The 27393-nt window shown below is 38.0% G+C and overlaps 1 protein-coding gene across 3 annotated transcripts in view; it reads left to right on the top strand.

The window, feature by feature from the left end:
• The first annotated feature begins 8121 nt into the window (after positions 1-8121).
• Positions 8122-27393, top strand: part of LOC107091651 (zinc finger protein 208-like) — a 24570-nt gene continuing 5298 nt past the window's right edge. Inside the window, exons 1-2 of one of the 3 annotated variants that reach the window (XM_015385702.1) lie at positions 8122-8332; positions 18432-22355. In XM_015385702.1, coding sequence (XP_015241188.1) covers positions 18491-21487 — 2997 coding nt within the window. In that variant the 5' untranslated portion in view covers positions 8122-8332; positions 18432-18490 and the 3' untranslated portion in view covers positions 21488-22355. Of the gene's footprint in view, positions 8333-18431; positions 22356-24907; positions 25094-27393 lie in introns of those variants that run through there. The other 2 variants (XM_015385705.1, XM_015385704.1) reach the window with 2 other exon arrangements.

Here is a 27393-nt window from a genome sequence, read left to right as displayed (position 1 = left end):
TGAACCCCTAAAGATGAGTAATGGGATGCCACTAAAGAGTTATATAGTGCAGTTTATACTCCTCAGCACACAGAGCAGTGTCTGCTGGCCAATAGAGGGCACTAGATTCCCGCCCCACCCACCCAACGACCTTGTTTAAGACAAAAAAACAAATTACAATATTTTGAAATATATAAATATATTGTTTTAGATGTGCAAGATTATTAATGTTAACTGTCATTAAAGATATTCAATCCTTAATGGTGTTGTTGTCTTTGGCTCTACCTATATGTGTGAACAAACATTCTCAGTGGTAGCGTTTGCCATATTCAGAAATAAATCCTCACTTACAGATGATTATCTGTCAGCTATGCTTTAAATCTCTACTTCAGACTTTTAGGCTGAATTTGATGGATGTGTTAGAGTCTAACAGAGACTAGATTTCTCCCACTAGAAAATATAAGAGGTGCGTAGACTGCAAATATAATGGATTGCTACTTAATGCAATAAGTAGCAATCCATTTAAACACTTTCTTTTAACGCCCTTTCCTTAAATATCACAGTGACAACCTTGTTATAATCTGATGCATCTTGTTTAATATGTGTTGTACAACTGCAACAGTGTAACAGCTTCCAAAAGTTATGAACCTCTCTAAGTTCTCTAAGAAAAAGTGGGACAACTTGCAAAATAGCAGGGTGTTCAAATACTTATTTTCTTCACTGTATAATCTGTCAAATTTACAAACTTGTCAAAATGATTCCACGTTTTTCCACATTTTCTTAATTTTTCATTAAAGAATTGGTATAAAGAATAGAGCTTAGCTTTAAAGTCTGACTCTTCCCATTATTTTTTTTCTCATTTGGTCCATGGAAAAAAATAGCTGCTCTGGTTTAGAGACATGGTTTTCTAACTTGCTTTGACATGCATAGCAAGTGAGCTCACCTCTGCACCAGCAGGATCAGGAGGTGAGTGCCCAGGAATGAATTATTCTGGTGCAGAAACTCAACTGCTTAAGAAGAATTTTAACTGTAATATCATTCAGAAACACTGGAACTGCAGCAAGCACAGAAAATGATCACAAATTAAATAAATTAAAACCTGTTAATATTACTTAATGCATCAAACTACCTTTATTATAAATACATGTATTTTTAAAATATTACTTAATATTAAATACATTATATTATTTATTGCCAATATTCAAAGATATTATCTCATCCTTACAGATTAAAATCATTCTTGGTGCTTAAGAGTGAGTATATGTATGAGTTGACAATTCATGAAATATGAAACATTAGCTAATCTTGTCCAGACTCTGCTGATGCTGTAATTTAGCTTGTTTTTAAACAGAGTTGATAAGAAAATAGCATACTGGATTTCCCAAAGCTCTATCTGAGGGCCTACCTATTGAATATCTACTTCTCCCCCTAGCCTAGATCATTACAAACAAGAGAAGTTATGCAGATAACACACAGCTCTACATTACAATGGTACCAGGTACATATGGAACACTTTTTAGGCTTTGATTATATCCATACAACAAATAATTTTAACCTCCCTATGCTATTTTAACCTCCATATGCTAAAGGAACTATAATACAAAGTATAGAGGCTCATTTTCCAACTTTTTTGCTAGAACCCAAATGAGCTTCATCTTAAGCCAGGCATACGCTGTAGGATTTTTTATCCTTTTCTGGCCGATACTCTAGTCGCGCGCTTTCAGGAAATCCTATACACTACTGTTAATGCTCTAAAAACATTCTAAATGACTTTGTTTCGAGTAAATTCTGGATGCTACCCACTCAGGACACTTGGAATACATTGGACGAGCAGTATGGAGGAACTTTTATGGGACTTTTATGGACCTTTCTGTCTCGGGCACAATAGACCTCCATTATTTGAATGTCAGCAGACAGCAAGAAGCCTCCCAGATCTCCAGATGCATTTGAGATATCAAAAAAGTACTCCAGAGTGTTGTTCAGCATGGGGGTGAGTAGAAAATGAAGGCTAATCATGTTTTGGGTGTACTATTCCTTTAAGGGTCTTGCTCAGGAACCCAGAGTGGAGGTTGGGATCAAATCGGGTACTTGCAACCTTCTCTGAGCACAAGCACATTGCTATAACTACTAGGCCATGACTCCCCAATCCTATCTTAATCCTATCTAAAATATCAAGCACAAAATTCAGTCTAATGTAAATAGGCACACATCTGCTGTATGGCTGATTGCTACTAGCTACTCCCTCAGGGTTTGCTACCACAGCTGATGCAGCTGCTTCTCCTGCTTTTACACCAATGATCCCCTTGTCATCCTTCTCCATTAAAATTTATCTTCTGTGTAGTCTTTCTCTTGTCCGTGCCTACCTGATAAATTATGCTAAAATATCTATTATCTATCAAAGTTAAAAAATTAAAAACCCATGGTAGGCAGTTTAAGTTTTAGATGCAAACAAAACAAGAAAATAAAACTGTTTTTTGAGGGAACCACCCAGTAGAGAAGTTCTCACAGAGTTTGGGATTTGAATAAAACAATTAGAATAAGAATTGTCCTTCTGTCCCGCCCTGAGAAACCATTTTCACAAATTTTGAATTCACAAAGTTTGAAATACACTGCTCAAAAAAACAATGGGAACGCTCAAATAACACATCCTAGATCTGAACGAATTAGATATTCTCATTGAATACTATGTAATGTACACAATGCATAGTGCTGAAAACAAACTTATAAAAATAATTAGTGGAAATCAAATGGAGGCCTCGATTTGTAGTCAAACATAAAATTAAAGTGTACAAAAACACACTACAGCCTATTCAAACTACGATGTAATGTCTAACAGGTCAAAATGAGGTTCAGTATTATGTGTGGACTCCACATGCCTGTATGACTCCTGGACAGTCTGTGGTGCAACATGATGTTGGTGGATGGATTGAGACAAGATGTTCTATATGTGCTCAATCAGATTCAGGTCTGGGGAACGGGCGGGCCACTGCATTGCTTCAATACCTTCTTCTAGCAGAAACTGCTGACACACTCCAGACAAATGAGGTCTACATTGTCCTGCACTAGGTACCTAATGGTAGTCCTGCAGGGGTGGTTGTAGGAAACAAATTCCAGGGGGTCCAAGGTGGGGCAATGGTTTTTTCATGGGGGCACAGAAAGAAGAAATAAAAAAAGGAAAAAAAAAATGTTCACAATATTTTTGTTTATTTAGGGCACAAATGAAACAAAAATGAATTCTAATCAAAACATTTCACATGCTACACATGAGAACAATAAACCTTCACAAACAGTTTTCGTACACTAACATTTATATTCACTTGGATGTAATAAAGTTGTATTATCTCTGTAGTTATATGTTTATGTTGTTGTCAGACATGGGCAATGTGGAGTCAACAAGTCATCTCCATGTCATGTACTGGCTCTACCCAGCCACTGAAGCAGGTGAGTCCAATCTTCACCGTGAATTAACCTGTGCAGATTGGACTCACCTGGTTAATTGACTGGGTAGATTAAATACATGACATGGAGATGACTTGTTGACTCCACATTGCCCATGTCTGGTTGTTGTACATGAAGTGTTGCACTGGCAACACCGAATTTTGTAACACTACAATAAAAGTATTCTGTATTTGTGGTTTCTTGCAAAATAGTCCACAATGCATCAAGGTCCAAAGCCTTTGCCCTTCTGGATTTAAGGCTTAGCATCCCTAAACTACTAAGTCGTTAATCAGTAATGGTGGACTGGAGGTAGGTTTTCACTCATTTTAGTTTGGAAAAACTCCTCTCAGAGAAGAACACACTGGTAGTGCAACAGCGATTTTGCACAGTTTAAAAAGCTTGCAGAATACTTCTTTGTATGGCTCAATGAAATAGATCACTGTATTCACTGTATCAGAAGGGTTTCCAATCTCGTGACTCTTTATTATTCTCTCTAAAAGTCTTCTGAACTGATGGAGTTCAGGTCCCAGACCCTCATCATATAGACCACCAAATTCAAACTGAGTTGTGTCTCTTAAAAAATGCATCACTCTTTGGGTTAAGAGATTGGACACAACTCATCAGCTCACAGAAGGTCTTTGAAAAATGTCTGCTCAGTTCACTAAGCATGCAGTCAATGACAGGATAAAAGAATCACAATCAGATTTATTGCCAAGTAGGTTTGCACTTACAAGAAATTTGACTTGATGTTGATGGTACAGACAAATTAGATATATATATACAGAATATAGAATCTATAATTATATACAATATGAAACATACTATATACAATATATACTATATACCAGACATGGGCAATGTGGAGTCAACAAGTCATCTCCATGTCATGTATTTAATCTACCCAGCCAATTAACCAGGTGAGTCCAATCTGCACAGGTTAATTCGCGGTGAAGATTGGACTCACCTGCTTCAGTGGATGGGTAGAACAAATACATGACATGGAGATGACTTGTTGACTCCACATTGCCCATGTCTGCTATATACACAGTAGGCTGTGCATTAATGTAACGCAGGAGGTCTGGAGATGCCACTGGTAGGTAAGGCTGGTAGCGGATGGGAAGAAACTTTTCTTGTGGCGTGAGGTTTTAGTCCTGATGGACTGCAGCCTCCTGTCTGTGAGCGATATTACTTCCCTAATTGTTTTAATATACTCACGGTTTTCTTTTACTTGTTTACTGTGTTCCTGGTTAAGGATATTTTCCAATGTTGTATTAGCTTTCACAGCCCTTTGTTAGTCCCTCCATGCAATCATTGCTTGTGTATGCATGTCAGATTTTCCTTGTACTGAAAACCCTCCCGCTCTTTCGGTTGCTTTTTTCCAATTCATAAAGCCTGATGGTGAGTCAAACACACTGCCTGAAATACTTGGAAGGCCAAAATGTCTGCAGGCATAGCAGTTGGCAGAATCCATAATTACAGAATATTCAATCCAAGCATGACTGGCCAGCTTGCCTGGAAGCTGCATCTTCTCACCGCCATAAGTGTGGTTTGAAATATCCTTAAATTAGGCTGCACTGGTGGATCATACTTGCACTTTCAGATAGCTGAAAATAAATTAATGAAAATATCAGGGTGTAACTGAGAGCATTAATGGATTCATTTGCTTGTAATTGTATCTATGTATTCTTTATAATCCATTAAGATCATACTGAAAAAAGGAATTAAAAGTAAGTCATTGTTTTTAATGATTGTATGTGACCTTTATTGGAACAGGTAAATAGGATTACCTGCCAATATGAAAGGTTTTTGCTCTTAGAATAGCAAAAAATAATCTCCATCATCTTATTTCAAGTGCAGTATGTCTTCTTATCTTATTTTAAAGGTCAAAATACTTTTTCCGTTGGCTGACAAGATTATTTGCCTGGTAAAATCAAGGACAAATGAACTCCTTTTAAGAAAATTACAGGCCACAACACAAAGACCAAGTGCCGTTGATGGGACAATGAAGAGGGCAAATGAACTGAATATGGTCATCAACAGGTTTGACAAGCCTGTGACCCCTCCAACTGCTGCTGCAGCCATCTCCCCTTCCCCCCACAATTCACCTTCCCCACCTCCATCTCCTTTTCTCCCCAGCACTCACCTCCCCCCAGAAACAGGACCTCCACCCCCAGCCTCCACCTGCGCCCCCATCTTAGCTATCACGGCACCACCATCCTACTCTGCTCCTGAAGTCCATCACCAGTGTGATGCAGGATGTCTTCCATAAGGAAGACATGGCCCCTGTCCTCTTCACCCTATACACTTCAAACTTCTGTTACAACTCTGAGCTGTGTCACATACAGAAGTATGCAGATGACACAGTTTTGGTGGGGTGTATCAGAGAGAAGGAGTACAGGAGTCTAGTGGGGGACTTTGCCACCATCTGGAGCTCAACATTTCCAAGCAAAAGAGCAGGTCTATGGACTTTAGGAGAAATGTGGTTGCCAGTGTCCTCTTCTGTACTGTAGTGTGCTGGGGGAGCAGCACACTAAGAAGGACACCTCCAATTTGGTCAGACCAGCCGACTCTGTGATTGGCAAGAACCTGGACCCTCTGGGGATGGTGGCAGAGACAAGGACACTTAACAAACTACTGGACATTATGGACAATGCCAGCCACCCTCTGCACAATGTCTTCACCAGTCAGAGGAGACTTATCAGTGGGAGATTGCTCCTCCTCAAATCTAGGACTGCTATACAACTCCTCATCTGGGGGAAGGAAGAGGTGATAGGAAGAGGGGAAAGGGTCAGCACCCCCCTCCTTGGACATCTTGTAGAAAACTTTACCTTTTGTCACGTACGTGCAATAACACATGCCAACTACTGTGTAGCCTGTGTATTATTTACTTATTTATAAGGTCAGCACATCTCTGCAGTGCAAGTGCAATAATCCAAGTCAACTACTGTATAGTCTGTATAATTTTACTTATTTAAATGGTCAGTACATCCCTGCAGTACAAGTGCAGTAATTCAAGTCAACTATAGTCTTTCCTTTGCTCTTTACCTTGCAGATATTTTTATATCTAAAGGAAACATATTCCACGACATTACAACTTTTTAAGCTCTTTTGTACTATATACACTATATACTACACATTTTGCTTGTTGCATTTTCATATTTAATGACATTTTGCTTTAACTCTGCCCTTTGTACTCTATATAAACTAAAGGAACCAGCATTTCCCAGAAGGAGAAATCCCAAGGGATAAATAAAGTTGCATCTAACTCTAAGTCTATGCTGTTGATTTTACGGGACCACCAGTCCATGCTGCCAAAGGTATCAATCATCAGGTGCATTGACCAGCAACTTGCTTGACTTAAAACCTATAGATTTATGGCTATTGGGTTTCGTAAGAAGGAAAAATGGATAAAATCTAAAATGGATAAATTAGCTAATGTTAGCCCACTTAGATAACACATTTTAATGGGATGAATGTACTGGGTGCTTTTAAGGTCTTAATTGCCAAAGAGCTGAGTGGGGTCCAGTAACAAATGACATATAATATACTTTGAAAGTTAATATGAAGGTGATCACTCTCTGCTCTGGAGGTCTGAAACACCTCTGTCAGTGACGTCTCTCTGAGAGTCGAGGGTCTGTCGGGGCAAAGAGCAAAGTTTCGTCTCCTCTCTCCATTTCTGTAGCTCAACGTTTTTTTGCTCATGGTTTTTCATGTGCTTATTGAAACTTGTTGTGTTTCCACTCCATGGGGAGATTTAGACTAGTGGTTAGAGCAGTGCTATTGTGCTCTGAGAAAGTTGCAATTACCCGGGTTGATCCCAACAGCCTGCACTCTGGGTTCCTAAGCAAGACCCTTAACCCCACACTGCTTCCTGGGTGCCACCCAATGGCAGCCCACTGCTCCCCCAAAGGGATGGGTCAAATGCAGAGAGTGAATTTTCCCATTGTGGGACAATAAAGGGATTTACATGTAACTGGCTTTTTAAAAACCATAGAGCTTGCCATTGGTTTCATTTCTCTTTCTGAGTCTGAGGTGCAGCAGCACAGTGGTATCTGTGTCGAGTGGAGAGAGAGCTGAGTGGGCGGGCCAGGCTGAGCCTGCCTGGGGAGCAGCAAAGCGCTGTGACACAGACAGGTTGACTGAGGAATCTGCTGCAGTTAGGAGAGAGTAAAAAGCATTGATCATGCTAAACGAGTATTGTTCAATATCAGTACCAGCATTGGTATCGATAGTATCGATCCTAGGATCGAACCACCCACCTCTGATGGAAAAAAAGTCTGGTTATAAAGCTTTTTTTTTTTTTTTTTTTTTTTTTTTATAAATTCTACTGCAATATGTCAGCATTTTTTGAAGTACAATCCAGACTCTAATGTGGCATATATGCCTTTTACTTTGCTACATTTTGAACCAGTTAATCTATAGCCAAAATAAAAACGAAGAAACCAATTTTATCTACCATGGAAAATATTGTTTGTGCATATTCTTAGAGCCTTAAAAATCCTGATCTCTCCCTTTAAGAACTGAATCTACTGAAAGGGAATGAAAAAGGAGGACCACAGCTGGTGAGTGTAGGTGGGGGGGAGCTCTGTGTCTGCTCCTTGCCCTCTAGTGGTAAAATGCAATCACCGCCCCTGCACACATGACCTGTCAAACGCAGACGCAAACCCAGCCCAGTGCGCATGCGCTGAGCGCAGCAATCCGCGCCTTTTATGCTCTGCAGGAGCAGCGTAGCGTGGGCTCCAGGCTCAGTGATCTTCCAGCATCGGTTCAGCTCACAGCCCTGCAGCCAGAGTCCCGGTTCCTCCCCAGAGACTCCTGGCTTTCCATGCACAGATGTCTGCCGAGCCAGTTGCTCCCTTCCCTCGCCGCCTTTGTAGTGGGTTTTCGACAGAAAATAGTCCTTCTGCAGTAGTTGGTGAGTATGTTTGATTGCAAACGGGTGTTTAGTCGCCTCATGCTGCTCCATAGGCGCTGGTTGGTCGTCCCTCTCAGGCCTGAATGTGGTCAGCCAGCCCTCTCCATGCTTAGCCTGCTCTTTCAGGTCTTGGAGGACAACCTAGCGCAAGGCTAGATGCTAACCGAAGCAACCGTCGCAGATTAACTGGGTGCTTTTAAGCAGCTCTTAAAACTTAAAGTTGGACTACCCAGCAATAATATTAGCACTCATATTTAGCGGTAGGTTCAAACGTACCCATGGTAACCCGTTTTTTTTTTTTTTTTTACCTTGGTCCTCCTTGGTTTTACCTTCATTGGCTAGCTAACCTTGCTACTGTTTGTTATGCGAACACGCTGTGTTGTTGTTTTTCTGCTTAACTAGCATAAATATATAAACAACAAATCATAAAATATGCATGTTTGCATACTATTTGAGCTAAATTCGCTTTTATTGTAAGGGCTTGACGTCTTTCAGGCTTCAAATCGGTTTTTAGTTGTTGTTTTTTTATCCTAAATGTGTTAATTTCATATAACTTGTATTATTTTGCTAGCATTTTATCCCTTAGCTCATGTCTGTCTAAATAAGACAAGATATTGGGGTTTTATTTATCAAACCAACATATAATTGTACCCTAACCGTGAAGTGGAAGAACAATGATGTATGGGGTTTTAAATGAAATTCTTAAAGGTGTAATTTACATATTATTTAATGGAGTTAAATGCCTTACAGTTACTTTTTAAGTTAATTATGTTTGTTTGATATAATCTCACTAAAAGCTACAAAGGTTGTTCATGAATATTAATAAACAAATTAAAAAGTAACCAAACAGTCTGTTTAGAGATAAAGCTATGTAGGTGTTTAATGCAGGATTTAGTTATAAAATTATAAATATGAGTCTTTATAATGTCTCCATTCCATCATAAAAAAACAGATTTGGAGACTTCACTTTTACAAATTATTAGTTCAGTGAAGCTAAATGCAAATTGACATATTTTTAAAGGTTTATTTCTATTTGAAAATTGTTTCATTTTCCTTTCATTTCCCATAATGCATTACTTGAAGTTCTAACACACAGATTTAAACCAAGGTTTAAACTTACAAATTGTTAATGATCCTTTTTGTAAATGTAAAAAGATAAAAGGATAGTTGGAGTTGTTGCAACTTTGAACTTTTCTGTTCAAAGATCATAAGAGATTAAGCAAATTTTAAAAATGAGATGATATACTGTTTCTTTAAATTATTGAGTGAAGATAAAACAGTTAAGTGTTGGTTCTTAACAGGAAAAGTAAAATGCAATAGAAAAAGAATTGAATTGCTCACCTTGAGGTACAGTGAATGCAGCTCTCCTAGCAGTCTAGACAGATGTAGAAGCAGCATCATTTCACTTTACTTAGCTCTGTTAATCCCGCAGAGTTTTTCATATCTTAAGACTTCACACATCCTTAGTAGAACCCCTAAATAAAAAAATATATTCATGCTCTTAGCAGTCAGTTTCACTTTTTGCCAAAATATTTAAAAGAAAATCATGTTTTACAGAAGAAGTATAAAAGATCTGGTGACTTTTGGATCTCCTTTGGCCTTTTTGACAGCTGTAATTGTGAAAAATATTGATTTCTCCAATTAAACAATGTCCTCCATCAGATTCCTCCTTTCTCATCTAGACAATTTCCGGACTAGCTTCTTTTCTAGAATTGTATTTCACCTTAGATATACACTGAGATCTGGGCTGCACTCTGGTTAAATCATTGAGCTAATCTAGTTTTAAGATTGCTTTTTTTTACTTAACCCATATATTGAAAGTCATTTAAGTGTTAAGATGCACTTTATGCAGAGGGTTAATGACCATCATCTGATTTACATGACTTGCAGATGTATTCTTCCTCTGGCAGGCGTCTATATCGTTCAGTTGTTCAGAACCAGCAGTTTTGTTTTATCGTTATTTGCTAGACTAGTTTCAGAGATAAACCCTTTGAGACATTTTGTAAATTTTTTCCGAAACATATCTGTAAATTACTATTCTATTTTACCCTTTACAATTAAAATACATTTTGATGAGCAGGTTGACACCTCAGTGCAGATGCATCTATAAACCTGTAGCCTGTTTTCTCCTAATTTACTTTGGATTAATTTTCCCGTACTTCTTTGTAGATTCGCGTCCATTTTCAAAGATGTTAAAGATGGATTTTGAGCATCAAGCTCAACTCCAATACCAATGGCAACTCAACGTAGGGTGAAAAAGTAAAAAAAAAACGTTAAGTTTGAGCTATTACATAGGACGAGCAGAAGAGAGCTGCAGTTTTGTCTTTTGGCCACAGGTGGCAGTATCATTAGAAAACTCCTTAATGCTTCTTTAACTTCAGATGTTTGGATAGTTTACATGTTCTCAACTCATTGCTTAAAGGTGATTCTTTACATTTAGGCCAACATTTATACCCTTTTATTATTTTATGTCTGAGCTTTTCCATGCTTATTTCTGTAGCAATGCACTGATCAGGCTTTCACTCAGAGACACAGATTAGTCTTTCTACAACGGGTGATTACAGATTGTTCTGTAATGTGTGTAAACCATGCAGATATATTTCTTTTATCAGTAATATAATTTAAAAGACAAAGGAAAATATGTTCTGTAGGTTCAAAGATGGAGATAGTTGTTTGTAATTCAACCTAAAATAAAGCAAATATATGTTCAGTTCAGTAGCTTTTATTTGTCCCAGTATGGGCAATTTTGTTTGCAAATATGTTAACTTAAGTTGGTAGTTTACCAAATACAAAACGAAATGAAGGTGATGCATTTGCTAAGCGATAAAGTAGGAATTTTTAGTTTAAAAAATCATTTTTTGTGTTTGTGTTAGAGCTTTTACAAACTGGGTCCTGTTTCGTTAACCCTAAAATATTGATTTGCATATCCAGAGGTTCCTGACTATCTACATTTTTGTTCTGCATTTAATTATAAAACAAGTGTTAGAAAGAAAACCATACTTTGATTACCCGTTTGATATAAACCTGTGATTCCTTTATCTTCTGACTCATTCAAACTTCTACTTTAACTTAATATTGTTTGTTGTCTGTATAGACTCAGAATTGGACGACAGGTCTTTGTTACAGAAAATCTAAAATGGTGGTTTTCTATTTCTTCTATACCAGAATCTTTCTTCTCTCTGCTTGATCTGAAAATAATTCATATCATTAAAAGAACTGTCTGTCAACACGAATTATATAAAATCTTTTTTTTTTTTTTACCTTTCTTTATATATTTAAAACCAACACAGCATCGCAGTGACTTCCTCCAGGAGTAATGATAAAATAAGAATCTTTTTTTTTTTTTTTTTTTTTTTTTTGTTATTCCTCCTTTTCAGATCATTTTTAAGCATGTTTAGATACTTCTCAAATATAAACTACAAAGTTGCTCCAAATCTACCACTCTTTCCTTTAATCAATAAATACTGTGATTGCTCCCATCAGCAACCCTCTGATTACAGATATTAGGGATTCATACATATGGTTGTGGCCCTTTGTTTTGGTGGACAACTATGGTTTATATTCAGATCAGATTCTTGTGAGGCATTTTGGGATTGGAATTATGCTGATGAATATAAAAATGTGTCTATTTTTGTGTTTTTCCTTCTTCTGTCTTCTACTATCCCTCTCAGACCCTAATTATTTTGGAAAAAGTCATTTTTGTTCTGTATGACGTGCTCACCTGCTGCCTCAACAATGTTCAACATATAACATTAGCCTCAAAAATCCAAGTTTATAGAATAGAATCACCCTTTATTCTCTCAGAATGAGGAAATTTAGGCGCATTAGCAGCAAAGTAAAACTAGAGAAAATAAGCGTGCAGATGCATGAAAACATACAGAATATATTTAAAAAAGGAAGACTAAGCCGATATGGGTAAATGTGCATGTATATTTATGTTTAAAACACCAACAGAATTAAACGACTCCAGCTACCTATTGAGTTTGTGGGTAGAGGTGTGTTATAAAGGCACCTCCATCTATCAGTGCTGATGGGTTTTAAGTCACCATAGTGTTGGGATGTTTTATCCAACAGTTGAAACATTGCTAAAAGTCCTTTGTGATATTCATGTTACACATATCTGAATTACTATGTTGATATGTTTGATATAATTTTGGAGCTCTGATGCCATGCATTAAAGCAGCTTAATAAGTAAACTAAGGAAAAACATGAAGATTTTCTATGAACTACGATTGTAGGGCATGATTACATTTCTCCAGAATTTTTAAAGAAACCCTTAATGATATAATTTATTATTTTCATCAAGTGTTTGTATAATAAACCTTTAAGGTGGAGCTACATGTATTCATCGTCAAGGCAAAACATAGAAGTTTTAGGCGATTTCTTTTTAATTTTTTTATTTTCAATGAGAATGAATCATGAAGGAAAAACAAAAGCATGGTATCATACCAACTTGCTTTGGTGGCTTTAAATAGGTTGGGAAATTGCCATAAAATCAAAGAAGGTCTTACTTTATTGAATAATAAAATTGAAAAATGACAAGTAGTGTAGTCTTTAAATCTTTGTCTTCATTATTTAAATGTTATTTTAGCAACTTTATTTAAGGTTGCATGAAGCTTTCTCCATATTCTAGCTGTTGTCGATTCAGTCGAGTGATATCTGCTTCCAGATGGTAGGAGATTTAGGCGTAGTCTGGGTCTGAATTGATGCAGTAGGCTTGCTCATTGTGTCTTGCACTGAAAATGGTCTCCGCCAAAGGGGATAAGGCCGGATGACTCTCTAAGGTGTCCTTACCAATCGTTGCAGTCCTCCTGTCAGGTATCCTGCAGTTTCTGTTGCCAAGATGGGAAGCAGCTTGTCAGAAGACTGCTGTGGTGAGGGTGGAGGAGGGGAATTTCCTCCTGCCTCAATCTCCTGAGGAAGTGTTTTCGCTTCAGAGCTTTCTTTACTGGGAGATGTTCCCAGTAATGTGGACTCCCACAAATTCAGTACTGCTGAACTACTGATCCTTATGACAGGGGAAGCTCCTGATGTTCAAGTTAGATGTTTAGACTTTATTCTAAATCTGCCATTAAGGAAAGTGGAGGTCTTTTCCTTAAATCAATCCAAAAAATGCCTCAGTTCCTCTTTTGGTGCATTTAATATAGTGATTTGTGCTGAATTCGATTGAGCGGTCATATATCAGAAGGTGAATTATATACTATTAGTCTCTTAAATAAATAAAAAAAACTATATTGAGATAAACATCCATATTCAAAAATGGTGGTCATTATGAATTGACATACAAAGCAAATTAAACAGTATATTGCCAAAGGTGTTAGCTCCCCTACCTTGACTCACATTTGAACTTATGTGACATCCTGTTCAATTAATGTGGCATCGATCTGTACCTTGGTGCTGCAATTCGTCAGTGAATGCTGTCCATAAGGCTTAGGATGTGCCGGTACTTGTACTTGTTTTCTTGTGCTTATTCTGGACCGGTTCAGGGGTTGACAGACTTGACATAAACTGCCTAGAAGGCTCCTCCAGCTTTTCTAGTAAAACATCAAGATGTTCCCCGGGTAGATGAAAGACCTAATCGGTTGCTCATTATTAGTTGTCTGACAGATCATAAAGACATAGCCCACCTCACAGGGTTTAGAAAAAATACAGTTTCCTGACATGTAATCTTTGTGGCACATGCACATTTAGACACCTTTGTATGTTATGGATATAATAATGTAGAGCTTCAGCTGCATGGTACATTGTTTTTTGTAGTCCTTTTCAGAAGGTTGTAGGTCCCAATTTGACAAACATCATCCATGTGCATGTACATTGCATAATGACATCTATAGGGGCTAAAGATTGTCTGGATTCATCATAGCAGTCTGGGATTCCTTTCCTACCAATGATTGGGTTCTTCTGTTCTACTGTTGCCCCTGTGAAATGTGAAGGAATAGGAGATGGGAACAGTGGAAGAGCTGCAGTTTGTCTAAATCATTAGTCTCTCCAGTGGGCCATTTGTCCCCTCCCTGTTGGACATGTCTGGAATACCTACCGATTGAGCCATCCAAAAGGCATCCAAAATAGATGCCTAAACTGGCTTTTCTTGATGTGGTGGAGAAGCAGGTCTACTCCAAACCCAGATGCCTGAGCTCCTCACATCTCCAAAGGTGCAATCACATCAAACCCAGTTTTTTTTCCATCTTTTTTTCATGCATCATCAAGCAGAGCAGGATGTACTGCTTACCAGTGCAGCATTAGCTTATGTGTCCTATATATGTCAACATACATGGTTGAGCATAGAATATGGTATAACTCTGGTTCCTCTTGTCTGTTTAGCTCACTGAGAGTTAGTCTTTATGTTGTATGTAATATAAAAGCTGAAAAACGGCGTCAGATCAGCTCTCAGTTTGGCTGGTACCACCACCTGTTCCAGGAGCTGCTCTCCAGCTTTAGAGAGGTAGATCAAACACCTTGGATGCTGTGCTACTGAGCACCAGGTCACAACCACATCCAGCCCCAGATTTCTTAATGGTAGGAAAATTGACAGAAGTTATGATTTTTAGACTTCTTCAAATATTGCTTTGTAGCATTCCTCCTGCATCACCATACCTGTTCTTGAGCTGCAGCTTTCGTGTTATTAACAATTACGCAATCAAAGTGTGTCCTTTGCATCGTTCACTGTTTAGTTGCTCCTGAACATGCCTTTAGATAGGGATGACATGATAATCACGTGATGAACACGCCTTAAGGGGTGCCCAACCAACCCATTTTATCTGCTTTTTATTTTGGTCATGACACAAATATCATTGGTGAATGTAGGAATGTGGATACCTCAGAGCTGAGGGCATGGAAGTGGTTAGGGAGCTGAGGTCTAAACCTGATTCTATAACGGGGGCTTGGCCTTTAGCTGAGCTAAGAAGCTAAGCTATAGCGCTTGGCCTTTTAGCTCAGCATATGCCGTTCTGCATTACTACACTGATCCATCTATAGATCTCCGGCTACATTCTCCACTTTTTCGTGTACAAACCATGAACTCCTCCAACTTAAGGCAGGTTTGGAGTGTTTTAATGTTAAATTCTTTTCACCATTCTTGTTCCTCGGTTTTTAAAAATGCCGCGCCCCGGCACCGAATCCCAGGAGGACCACACAGACAGCCGGAAAGGCATACCAAGGCCCAATCACAGCTGCTTTTTGTCTGCGCACTTCCGCTTGAAGTCTGCATGGTTTTGCAACTGTCTGAAGCGTAGTCAGGATTTTTTTGAGTTGCGTGGCAACGGTTGCAGAACCTCTGCATGGGGGGCGTCTTTACGCAGAGACAGATTTGACTGTTGCAGAGGCTAAGCGTCACAAGCATAAATTGGCCTTTAGTCGCATTTTAGTCATTACTATATGTGATAGTTTTATTCAGTTTTATTCGACTAAAACTAAAGGTTTTAGTAATTTTTACATGCCAAAAAAAAAGGTTAACCTTTACAATTTTGAATAACAACCGGATTCTTTACCACACTAACAGCTCTTGCCTAGATACTATTTCTTGGTACAGAATGCTGCCGTGTCGTTCAGCATTGCTGTTTGGCAGAAAACTTTGATTTATAGAACTCAAACTTTTTTACGAATTAATGCCCTACTTTATAAAGTGTCTAACAAAAGTTGTGAAAATAGCAGATCTAGTTCAACACATCATATTGGTCAATATAGCAGGCAGACAAGCTGACAAAATGCACAATAAAGGAATGGTTTTAGAGAAACAAGGTTTCAGTTCAAAAGTAACACTTCCTGATCTATGAGTTGTGCATTACACACAGATCAATAAAATCTTCATTGCTCCATAAAAGCAAAGAACAAAAACATTGCTCTTTCTACTTTGGCAATTTTGGCTTTATTTCTTCAATTTACCCCTTTTTTTTTTTTTACCAGTGCTCAGGGGTCAAAGTAGATTTAAATTCCAACATACAGAGAGCACCTACCTAATTTCCTTGTAAAGCCATGGCAATCCAGACCTGAATGAATATGTTAACTAAAATATTTAAAGGAAATAATACAAGGAAACATCTACATAATATTTAAATAGATCCAACGAGAACAAGGAGGGGGAAATATTCAAAGATCTATACACCTTTTTACCTCGCTCTTTATCCAAAAATAAACAGTATGCAATGAAATAATTTCTTTGGATATAATTTAGGGATTTCTTTTGGTAGAAATTAGAGAATGTTTAGTATCACTTAACAATATTGCCTCTTGTTAGCTGGAAGAAATAAAATCTTAATAGTTAGACAAAATGATTTTTTACACTTGGCAGAGGATGATCAGCCATATAGTTTATTAAATAGCAAGAGCAGGAACGATGGGAAGATCAGGAACCATAATGCTGAGAGCGAAACATTAGTGAACAGCAGAGGTCACGGATTAGCGGACCAGGGTCCGGATCCGGACGCACCTGCTGGCAAATCAGGACCCAACCTGATTGAAAACATTTATAAGTTACCGCATGTTGTTGTTGTGCTGCTGCTACTCCTGTTTTTACGGTAAAGCCATCCAGAGCGTCCGGGACCATGCTACACATGATTCAAATTAGCCAATGATCTCAGTCTGGGTTGCTGCTGCAAGCTGCTTTTAGACACAGCAGGCAAACCTGTGGCAAGCCAGGTGGTGGGAAAGAAGACAATGAGAAAAAGAGAGCAGAGAAAGTGACTAGTGGAAAAACCGTGGTGAACGGGTGACAGAAAAGTGAAATTGTGTGCTCAAAGAGGAACCTGCACATTTAAAGTTTGTTTGGCTCAACCTACTGCTGTGAGGCAGATTCTCCACCATGAACATAATCAAAAATACCGATCCAGGCTCAAAATTAGCACCTTAATATGTGCTCGAAAATGGCTTTGTTGCTAATCAAACCCAGTTTTAAAAGCATTGCAGGGCAGCCTGAAACCCACTTCTGTCATTATGCCATAAAAAAAGAGAGAGAAAAAAAAGTAACTGTCAGTTCAGGTGTTTTATAAAATATGTGAATCAGGAAATTGTCTGTATAACAAACAATGACTGTTGTTCTCTACTTAAAAAAAACACTTTAATTTTGGAAAAAAACTATTTTTTATTTTAAAATTCAATGTATAAAATGGATGCAGAAACACCATTTTCTTTCAGTGTTAAATTCTGTTAAAAGTAACAGATTATAATTAAAAATGTCTCGGGACCTTCATTTGTTGTTTTTCTTTATTCGGACCCCGCTGATTTTTAACTGGTTACCCCTGGTGTAGAGCATAAAGCGCAGACTCAGAGCTACGCACTTGCAAAGATGCATTTCTGCACAAGCACATCGTCGTCATCGTTGACGAAAACGGCACTGGTTATAATATTTCTTTATGATCAAAGCATGAGCAAAGCATGAGCAAACTCAATCTGTTGATCAGCAAGCTTGTAATGTCATTAGGCACTGTTTGAGCAAGATCATACCTTTGCTGGTTTGCCTTGATTGTTGTCATTGTCTGATTGAATAATACAGTTTAACTAAACCGGTTCACTCTTGTGGAAAGTATGACTATAATTGCAGTTGGTGTATAAAAAAATCTGTTGGAACTGTTGAAGAAAAGCTGGCAGAACTGTCACATTGTATGAATCCATTTGTGCTTCAGATGCTCTGTATGGTGTGGAAGGAATTGTTTTATTCAGATAATCTGCCAAAGCAGATAGATTATAGGACTGTGTGATATTATTTTTTTTTTTTTTAAGTAAGGATAATGCACTAACTGGTTGTACAGATTTTAAAAATATCCATTTTGCATTAACATTATTGAATACAATTTTACATTGACAGCATTTTAGGTTGGCAGATTGTTGAAACCTAAACTATGGTGTTTGCAGTTAATATGAAAGTTATTTGGGTGACTATTTAACTTAACAACAGTCAAATCCTTGCGTATTTTACTTGAGGCTCAAATTAAATTTACCACCACCCTTTTCAGGAACTATATGAAACATTTCTAGGAATTTAAACTGTAATTTAGTAATTTATGGAAAGGCCTTTTTTTTTTTTTTTTTTTTTTTTTTACTAAAGTTTGCTTGCTCTAGTTTGTGTTTGTACCTTTAATAGTCTTTGTATGTGTCTGATTTACAGGAATCCACTGAGCCTGGCCAGAAGACCCAGGGTTGGTGTTGTGACATTTTAAAACCACAATGCTGGGGTTGCAGGGAAATGCTTCACCGTCCAAGGTGTATCGCTGTGTGGCATGTTCAGAAACCTTCACAGGATTGGCCTCTCTACTCGTACATCAGGCCACTCATGCAAATACCGACTCCAAAAGCTCTACCCACACTCTGACACAGCATAACGATGGCCTGCAGGAAACCCAGTTTGCAAAAGAGGTCTCGAACACCGAAAAGCCCAGTTCACCAACACGTCTGCCTGAGAGCCCTGCATCGTCTTTTTACATTTGTGACTGTGGGGATGAGTTTCTGGACTTCCATCTCATGCTGGAGCATAAACGTTCACACATCGGTCAGCTACAGCAGCCTGTGGTTGATAATGTTGCCATGTCTGGTAAAGCAGGAAGTAAGGATGTTTTTCCAACCCAGCAGGCATCATTCGCCCCCGTTATACAGACAGGTTTAGACCTCAGCTCCCCCTCCACTTCCAAGCCCTCAGGCTCTGAGCTATCCACATCAAATGTGCTTTCAGGAGAGGTGGCCTTGGAGGACAGTGTTGCCATGGAAACCCCTCCTCATGGCCAGTGCACACCCCCTCAAGATGTCAGTGTGAAACCAATTGAGGGCATGTGTACCACAGAAGAGCCCCTGCCTGAGAGTGAAGGCATGGATTTGGAGGACGATGGTGATTCTGTTCCAGACTCTGAACAGGTGGAAAATGTGCAAAAAAACAACAACCTCATGAAGCTGCTAGCGTCTGCTTACCAGAACTGCTTGCCAACCCCTGTGTCTGAGATTGAAAGTGAAAACAATTTAGTTCCCAAGCAAGAAGATATTCCTGTTGATATATCCCCAGTAGCCAAATCTGAACCTTCTGCGATTAATGATCTCTCTATTGTCCAGTTGCGGCGCCTGCTTACTAAACCAGGTGTAAAGACAAAAGCTCCACCCATCAGCAGAATTCTGGAGTCGAGTAGAAAGAGGGTTGTCTCTCTTACTAAGACTTTGTCTCCTGTTGTGGTTCTGGAGACGCGGCAAAAGCTAATGGATCCGACGTTCAAAGGTCTTTACGGAAGATATCAGTGTGGCCGCTGCCGTAAAGTGTTTCCAAACTTAGACAGATTGACAGAGCATCATTTCCTGCACAAAAAGGAAAGGATTAAATGCTGCCGCCGATGCAAACAGCTCATTATTGGGCGATTACCTTTTACTGACAATCATGTTTGTCCTCATTTGAGAAACAACAGTTTTCGACCAGCAAGGGCTCCTCAAAACAAGTCTCCATTTGCCCCCAAAATTGTACCATTTCATAGTCTAAACAATGCCAAAAAGGTTTACTTTTGTCCAGTATGCAAAAACAGCTATGCACGAAGGTGGAACCTTAAAACACACCGCTGTCACGGTCCAGCATCAGGCGTCCCAAGGCAGAACTATCCTCCGTTTCAAAGAATGTTTGCGCTCAGGCCAAATCTTGGTGCCAAAACCCCAAAAGTTGAAGAGGCAAATGACGGGTTTAGGAGTGTTGCTGTAGGAACTGAGGTTGCTGCTCACATCAAGGTCGAGGGGACTTCAGTTTCACATATGGGTTGGACACCTCCTGCAAAACAGTTTCCCCCATTTACTTTAAAATCCTCCATGATCGACTCGCGTCAGGATCCCTCATTGGCTTCCCTTGACGAAGTTGATGAAAGTTGGAAAATGGAAGAGCTAAAGGGGGAAAATGGCAATGAAGGACAGTGGACAATGCCCTTAGATGATGATTTTCCGCTGATCAGTTCCACTGACAAATCTGCTGACGATGGAGAGCTCAGGCAGGGTGGATCTGCTGAACATGCAGAGATGGCTCCTCATAGTCTGCCCTATTTCATCAATGATGGTGTGAGGCGTTACCCTTGTCAGCGGTGTCACAAAACCTACAGTAAGGCCACAACTTTAAGACGCCATCTGCGACTGTGTGGGTTCAGGCCAGCTGGGTTTGGGACTGTAGCTCAGACCCAAGCCAACTGTGCCACGACTCTAAACACCGGTAATGTGAAACCCATGTTTTCCTGCTTTGTCTGCGGGAGGGCCTTTAACCGCAAGGACAACATGATGACTCATAGGAAAAGATGTCAACTAAAGCGAACCATGTCTGGGGTGGGTGGGGGGATCATGCTGCAGGGCATGCAAGGTAATACACCCATCAACGGTCCAATCCAAGAGGAGGACAGCGCCAAGAACTGGGGTATCATGTCCCTACCATCTGTATTGCCGAGAAGGGTGACGTGTGAATGCGGGGTCGGATTTACATCCCCAAGGCTTCTCCTTGAGCATCTGCAAAAGCATGCACAGGAATCGTACACATGCCCAACCTGTGGAGAGACCGTTAATTCCTGGGCTGACTATGAAGTTCATCTGCAGGTTCATATGCATCCTCAGCAGGGGCTGACGAAGGGACTGCAACCACAGCGATCCCAACCTCTTTTACTCCGACTGCAGCAGCCACAGCCTTCTCAGTCAGTGCTTCCACCACAGCAGAAACTCCAACGCCCAGAACTGTCCCAACACCTACACTCTCTCTCTGTGAAAAAGGGGCAGCGGATCGTATGCACCAGATGCGGAAATAGTTTTGCCACACGATGTTCTCTTCGGAGGCACATATCCTGGAATCGCTGCAAAGGTGTGCGGGCCACAGCCCCCCTCACAAATCCACCCAAAACCTTCCACTGTTCCCACTGTAACTCGGACTTCCCCAACAGCATCAGTCTCATGTTCCACCAGAGGAATGGCGCGTGCAAACCTGCCATCAAGCCTGTCCGCTGTCCTGTTTGTCTTCGCTGGTTTGGCACCATGGACAGCCTCCAGAAACACCTACTGATTCACAAGCAGTCTGACTCGTACCGCTGCGACGTGTGTCAGGGAATGTACAGGAGCCTCAAATCACTGAAGAACCACCGCAGGAGGATTCATCGCATCCTCATTGGACAGCCGAAGTCGACACCACTTGAACCGCTGGCCCCAGAATGCCACCCAAGTCTAACGGACTAAAGCTCCTCATTAAAATGTCTCCATTGTTCAATATTCCTTTCATGATTTTTAAATTGTTCTTTGCATTCTAAGGGACTGTGCAAATTGGGAGCTGTTAGGACTTTTAAAACTAATCTTAGCTTGCTGCTGTAATAAATGAGCTTAGTCAGTGTACATTTTAATCTCTTAAGTTAGTCCCGTAGATTCAGTAGTATTTTCAGTCGGTAAATAATTCCATTACTATTAAAGTCGTAGGGAAATAATATTTAAATGGTAAATCATTCTGGCTTAAACATGTATATAAATGTAGCAAAATTTAGAAAATTTCTATTTAAAAAAAATCGTGTCTTAAAATCTGTGGGGGGGTTTTCTCGTTATTTTATGCAGGCCAGTTAGCTATACGTCAGCTTGTACACCTAAATTCGGCCAATCGTATATCAACGGTGTAAAGTCGGGCAGAGAGAATTTGGAAACAACGGTTGGAACAGCCGCTTCCCTACGACTTTAAGTAAATGAACTTTCTTCTCATGTTTGGTGAAGTAGCTTCTTGTTGTTCTTGGTGTTGATAAACAGACAAGTGTGTTCAGTGTCTTGATTGTAACTTTTTGAGTTATAACGTTTTTATTTGAGGTTGAAAAAAATGTTTTCTCAAAAAAAATTTTTTTTTTTTTTTTTTTTTTTTTTTTTTTTTGCAGAGGGGGGGTTAAATACATGATATGCAGTTGTCAGTGCACTATAATAATTAATAGAAGCTTGACCCTAGAACTTCATGTTACCCCTACAGGGTTTTATCAATGTAAATTAGCATTTGAAGTGAGAAATTTGGCTTCTCTATCAAGTTTTGTATCCTTAAATGTGTAGAGCAGTAATAAAGATGGTTCTGAAAAGATTTGTGTACTTCATTTAAATTTGAGCTACAGTCACACCTAAACTTTAATGATGAACCTAAACCCCATTTTAAGAAAATGTTTTTATTGCTCAACTTTATGAAAGGGTAGTAAACGAAGTTGTTCATGGAATAATTCCCTTTCTGCCATATGTTGTATACTTTTAGAGTAAAGTATACAACAAAGCTTGGTAAATTACTATGAAGCGACATACTGCAGCTGGTGCACTTTTGTTTTTTTTTGTATATATATATATATATATATATAGATATAGATAGATAGATAAAGTGTTATTTATACATAACACAAAAATCTAAATGTTAAACATTCTTTTTAGTGAACGTACTAAACATTGCCTGTACTAGGATGTAATTAAGTATAAATACATGCAGAAAGCTATAAAATCCATAAAAAACCAAAAAATGTATGCCTTAAGATTTAAAAGAATTTGATTTCATTTCCAACAGTTAAATTTGAAGTGGCATAAAGGATAATAACCAGGGAGGAGCCCCACAAACCCTCAGATCAGATGGCACAACCCATTCAGAGGACAACCATACCTAAAATTCATATTTGGACAGTTAGAAATCCATTATGCAGTTACCTGCACCCATGTACACAGCAAATATGTTAACTGGAGGGTGTCGATATACATCATTATTTGTCATTTATTTATTAAAACTGGAAGTAATTGCAGAATTTATTTAATGAACATATTAATTATCTTTGCCAGAATGAAATATATTGATTTTGTTTAAAAACTTAATTTAATTAGTTCCGGATTTAATAAATCAATTCACATTTCTTTTGGTAAAGCCTGCAATTAATCTGTCTTGCATCCTTAAAAAAAAAGTAGTAAATATAATTTTCTAAAACACTTTGCAATTTATTTACAGCATATTGGGTGATAAACTGGACCACTGTAAGTTCTCTCATAAGTTTATTAGATATGTTTCCAACCAAACTCGGGATACAGGCTAAACTTGCTCTCCTAATGTCCTGTAAATTAATTCCAACACCCCGTTTAGAGTTATTTCCCCTTTTTTCATTGTTAATATTTGTTTAAGAAAGTTCTCTCATTACTTTGTGAGAAGCCTGGCAAACAATCAGATGACAGAATTTCCCTAGTCCCGTCTCCTTGACTTTGATGAACGCTTGATGGTTTAAATAAATTCAAGGTGTGTTTCAGCCTAGGTAAATTAATTAAATCATGAAATTATTCTATTCACTTCTTACAATAAAATCACTATTTACTCGATACCCATATATTTAATATTACATTTATTTATTAAATTCCACATTTATCCCCAGTTGTATTCCTTTTTTTTTTTATTTAAATAGCAATTGTATAAATTATTTTATTCTGGCACTCATCAACCTCTATATATATATTGGTTTGTACAGAATGTTTTGGCCAAGCTGCAAAATGCAATGCTGCTTTTCCAAGGGAGTAAAATAGTAATACTCTATTGTCCTGCAGTGAGGGCATTTAGCTGTTGCAATTAAAGACTAAAAAGCTTAATTACGATTTTATTGAATTTTATTTAAAAGATCAAAACAGCCCATTATAGGCAAAAATGTTTTTAACAGCGTGGATGTAAAAGCAGGCTATTTGGGTAATTATAGGCATACATATGAAACCACTTCTTGACCAGATAAACAGTACATAACACACGTAGAACCAATGCTATAAATATAATATAAACAACTGTTTCTTGGTCTAATTTCATGCGTTATTTGTTCAAAAGATTTTTAATTTAAAGTAGTAAGGAGCTCTATTCAAGATTTTTGAATTACATCCAGATATATCTGTTTAACTATTGGTGTAACTATTGTGTTTTTCAGTGGATTTATTACCGCTTAATTTCCACATGATCATGTAAATATGTTTTAAAGGGCCAAATTTAAGGAGCTGTCAAAGCTGTCAATGTGATTAATGAGGGCGTTTTCCAACAGGCAGGGGACTAAGATAAGGATAGATATTAATGTTAGTTTTAGTATAACAGAAATAAAGGTTATAATTAAACAAAAAACAAAAGAGAGGTGGCAAAAGTTATGGGAAGAAGAAAAGAAAGGAAGGTGGTTCTATAAAATCCAAAAGAGAAGTGGACAAATGGGAAGAACAGAAAGGAGCAGGAGAGAAGAGATAATTATTTTACAACTTTTTAATAGGGAATCATCAGACAGGGAAATGTGACTGTGGGGAAGATGAGAGAGTGGAACATGTTATTCTGAGTTGTAGGAAGTATTTGATTCAGAGAAACAACTTAATTAGGAAATTTAGTAATATGAAAATGAAATTTGTTTATTTACTGCAAAAGGAAACAGGAAGCAGAGGATATCAGGTTATATTTGAGATTTTGAAACAGATCAAATTGTATAATAGGATATACTTTTTTGCCATGTGGTCCACCCTCCTCACCTGTTGGTGGCGGTAATTCTCACCTGACGTTTTTGCCAACCGCCACAAAAAATTTCAAGAAGAAGGAGAACAGACAGGGGGCGCTACAACCAACAACACCCACCGGATTCGTGTCGTAGAAGAAAAAACGTTTTTTTTTTTCCTCCTCCCTTGTTATCCGGGATTGAGGGCTAACCAAACTACTACCTGTTCGTGTCTAACGCCGGCAAGTGGAGCAAGTTTTTACTGTGCCCTCAACCAGCAGCGCCCAATCTTTTTTTTTTTTACTCTTTCTCCGCCCAAAGATATGACATATCTCTGATTCACTTTAAGCTGAAGGTAAGCTAGCCTCCCTGATGTGTCTGATGCTAACGTTAGCATAGCAGGCTAATAGCAAAGCAAGCCCGCGTTTAACAAAGTAAGGCGGTAGATCAGTAAAACATGTTAAATGTTACCATATTTTTTAAGTTTAGGACACTTCTGAACGTTTATAGTGGTTTACATTCTTTATAAACGTGTTCTGTTAGTACTCTGTAATTATTTGAACTAATAGTTAATTATTTGATGTTCATGAGTTATATAACATTTTAGATGACTTAAAATGTTATATTTGGCCAAATTAAGATTTTGAATATGCACGTGAACATTTCTGTGAAATATCTCTTTATATTTGCTTTAAACCACAAAGAAAGGGAGGATTTTCCAGTTTTCCAAGGAAAGGTGATTTTGATCTTTTTCAAGAATTACTGTAAACATCAAACTTTGAATTTTTTAAAAATTAGTTCACTGAAATTATTGTTTTATGTAGAAAAACTAATGATGAAAAGTTGTGTGATGGGAATCAGCTAAACTAGGAAATAAGCAACAGTGTTTTTTTGCAGTTTTTCTTAAACAGTTATATCTGGATAACATGAACTTATGGGACTGAATTAGTGGATGCTGCTATTACTATGTAATTAGGCAGTATTCAACAAGTTGTTTATAAATCACAGTAAACTAGGACACCGGATAACGACTAGTCCTTCCTCCTCAATTCCCTTTTTTCCTTAACTGCAGTCCTGGCAGTTCTTGTAATGCATTCAGTGCAATAAGGATAAACACATTGTGCAGTTATTCATCAAAATAAGCATTTTCGTGGGTCATGAATTAATCATTGTAAAACCTTTATAAAAATCTATAAAAGAATTTAAAGATGGGGAAAAAATGCTCAATAAGAAAAACCTTAACATTTTGCAGTGAACACACAACTGATATATTTGAAAAATAATGTGCCCTAAATAAATAATTTTTCGTCTTCAGCCCATGCTTGTTAAAATGGATCTTCACAGTTATAAGCGGTTGTATAAACAAACCACAGTTATCTCACGAATGCATGGAATCATTTAAGCATTTTCAACCGTGCTATTTGGTACATTTAAGAAATTCTTTTCCATTATTATGTTGAATTTTTCCAACCACAATATCGGCAACAGTACGGAGAGAATTTTATTCATTATTAGTGCAAGCAAATGTTTTTTTTTTCTAAATGGAAAAAAAAAAATGCATAAACTAAAATTTTTATATCATGCAATCCAGAAATAAAATTCCGAAAAACGACCTTTTTCCCCCAGATCTTATTTTAATTTTTCTTTATTTTACTTTTCCAAAAATCTTTTCCAGCGTATTTTCACAGATTTAATATTTTCAAATGTACTACTTTCCTATTTCTCAGATTGAGTTTTCCAAATGGAATTCTTTTGAACTGCTTTTTTTAACTTATATATTATTTCACTTATCTCTTTATTGGAAAAAGGGAGTCCCTAGTTACAATAGGTCACGCCAAAACTGAAGGAATTTGTTGGTAGTAAGTAGCAGCGTGATACGGTGATAGCATATATTTCTTCATGCAGGCAGTGACCTTGAGTTCTACACATGAAAAACACTCGGTTCCTGGCACCTGCAGAGGAATACTTTCCCCCAGAGTCTAATAAAGATAATAGAAAGAATAAACAATGTTAATACAGGATAAGATTAAATTAAATAGAATAGCTCCAACAAGAAGAAATTTTTATTTATAAGAAAAATTGAGAAAGCAGCAAAGTTACTTTAAACTTTTTTTTCCAACATTAAAGGAATTAAATTCACTCCATAGTCAGTAAACATAAGCAGTGATCCAGCAACTGAAAAAAAAAAAAACTAGTGCTCAGTGTTGATCTAAAAATGCCTTCTTTGCGTTTTTCATACCATGAGTTTCCTGCAGCTAGGTGAGCAGCATGCTTTGCCAGTAAATAAGCTAGCTTATCATGTGTTATGAAAAAAAAATGTGGGCCTTATATTTAAAATCCTGGAGCTCAGGCTGTTATGTTTTCTTTTCTATGTTAGCTGTTCTTTTGTTTTGTTTTTTAATAATATATGGAATTAAGTGTAGTTTAAGAATATATATGTGCAGCAGCGTTTTACTTCTGTAGCTTTCAAACTAACTAAATTTTCATAACACCATGATGCGGCTGCTGACCCATACAACCCTCGACTGAACGAAGGAACATTTCACAAAAAACCATATATGGAATTATGTAAGTGGAGGTTAGCACTAGGGATGCACGATATTGGGATTTTGGCCAATATCCGATATGCCGATATTTTAAAACTCATGTAGCCGA

The sequence above is a fragment of the Cyprinodon variegatus genome, unplaced genomic scaffold, assembly GCF_000732505.1.
Source record: "Cyprinodon variegatus isolate N-32 unplaced genomic scaffold, C_variegatus-1.0 Scaffold346, whole genome shotgun sequence".
Taxonomy (NCBI): domain Eukaryota; kingdom Metazoa; phylum Chordata; class Actinopteri; order Cyprinodontiformes; family Cyprinodontidae; genus Cyprinodon; species Cyprinodon variegatus.
The sequence above is the reverse complement of the archived record's forward strand: the minus strand, read 5'-3'. Positions and strand labels throughout refer to the sequence as shown.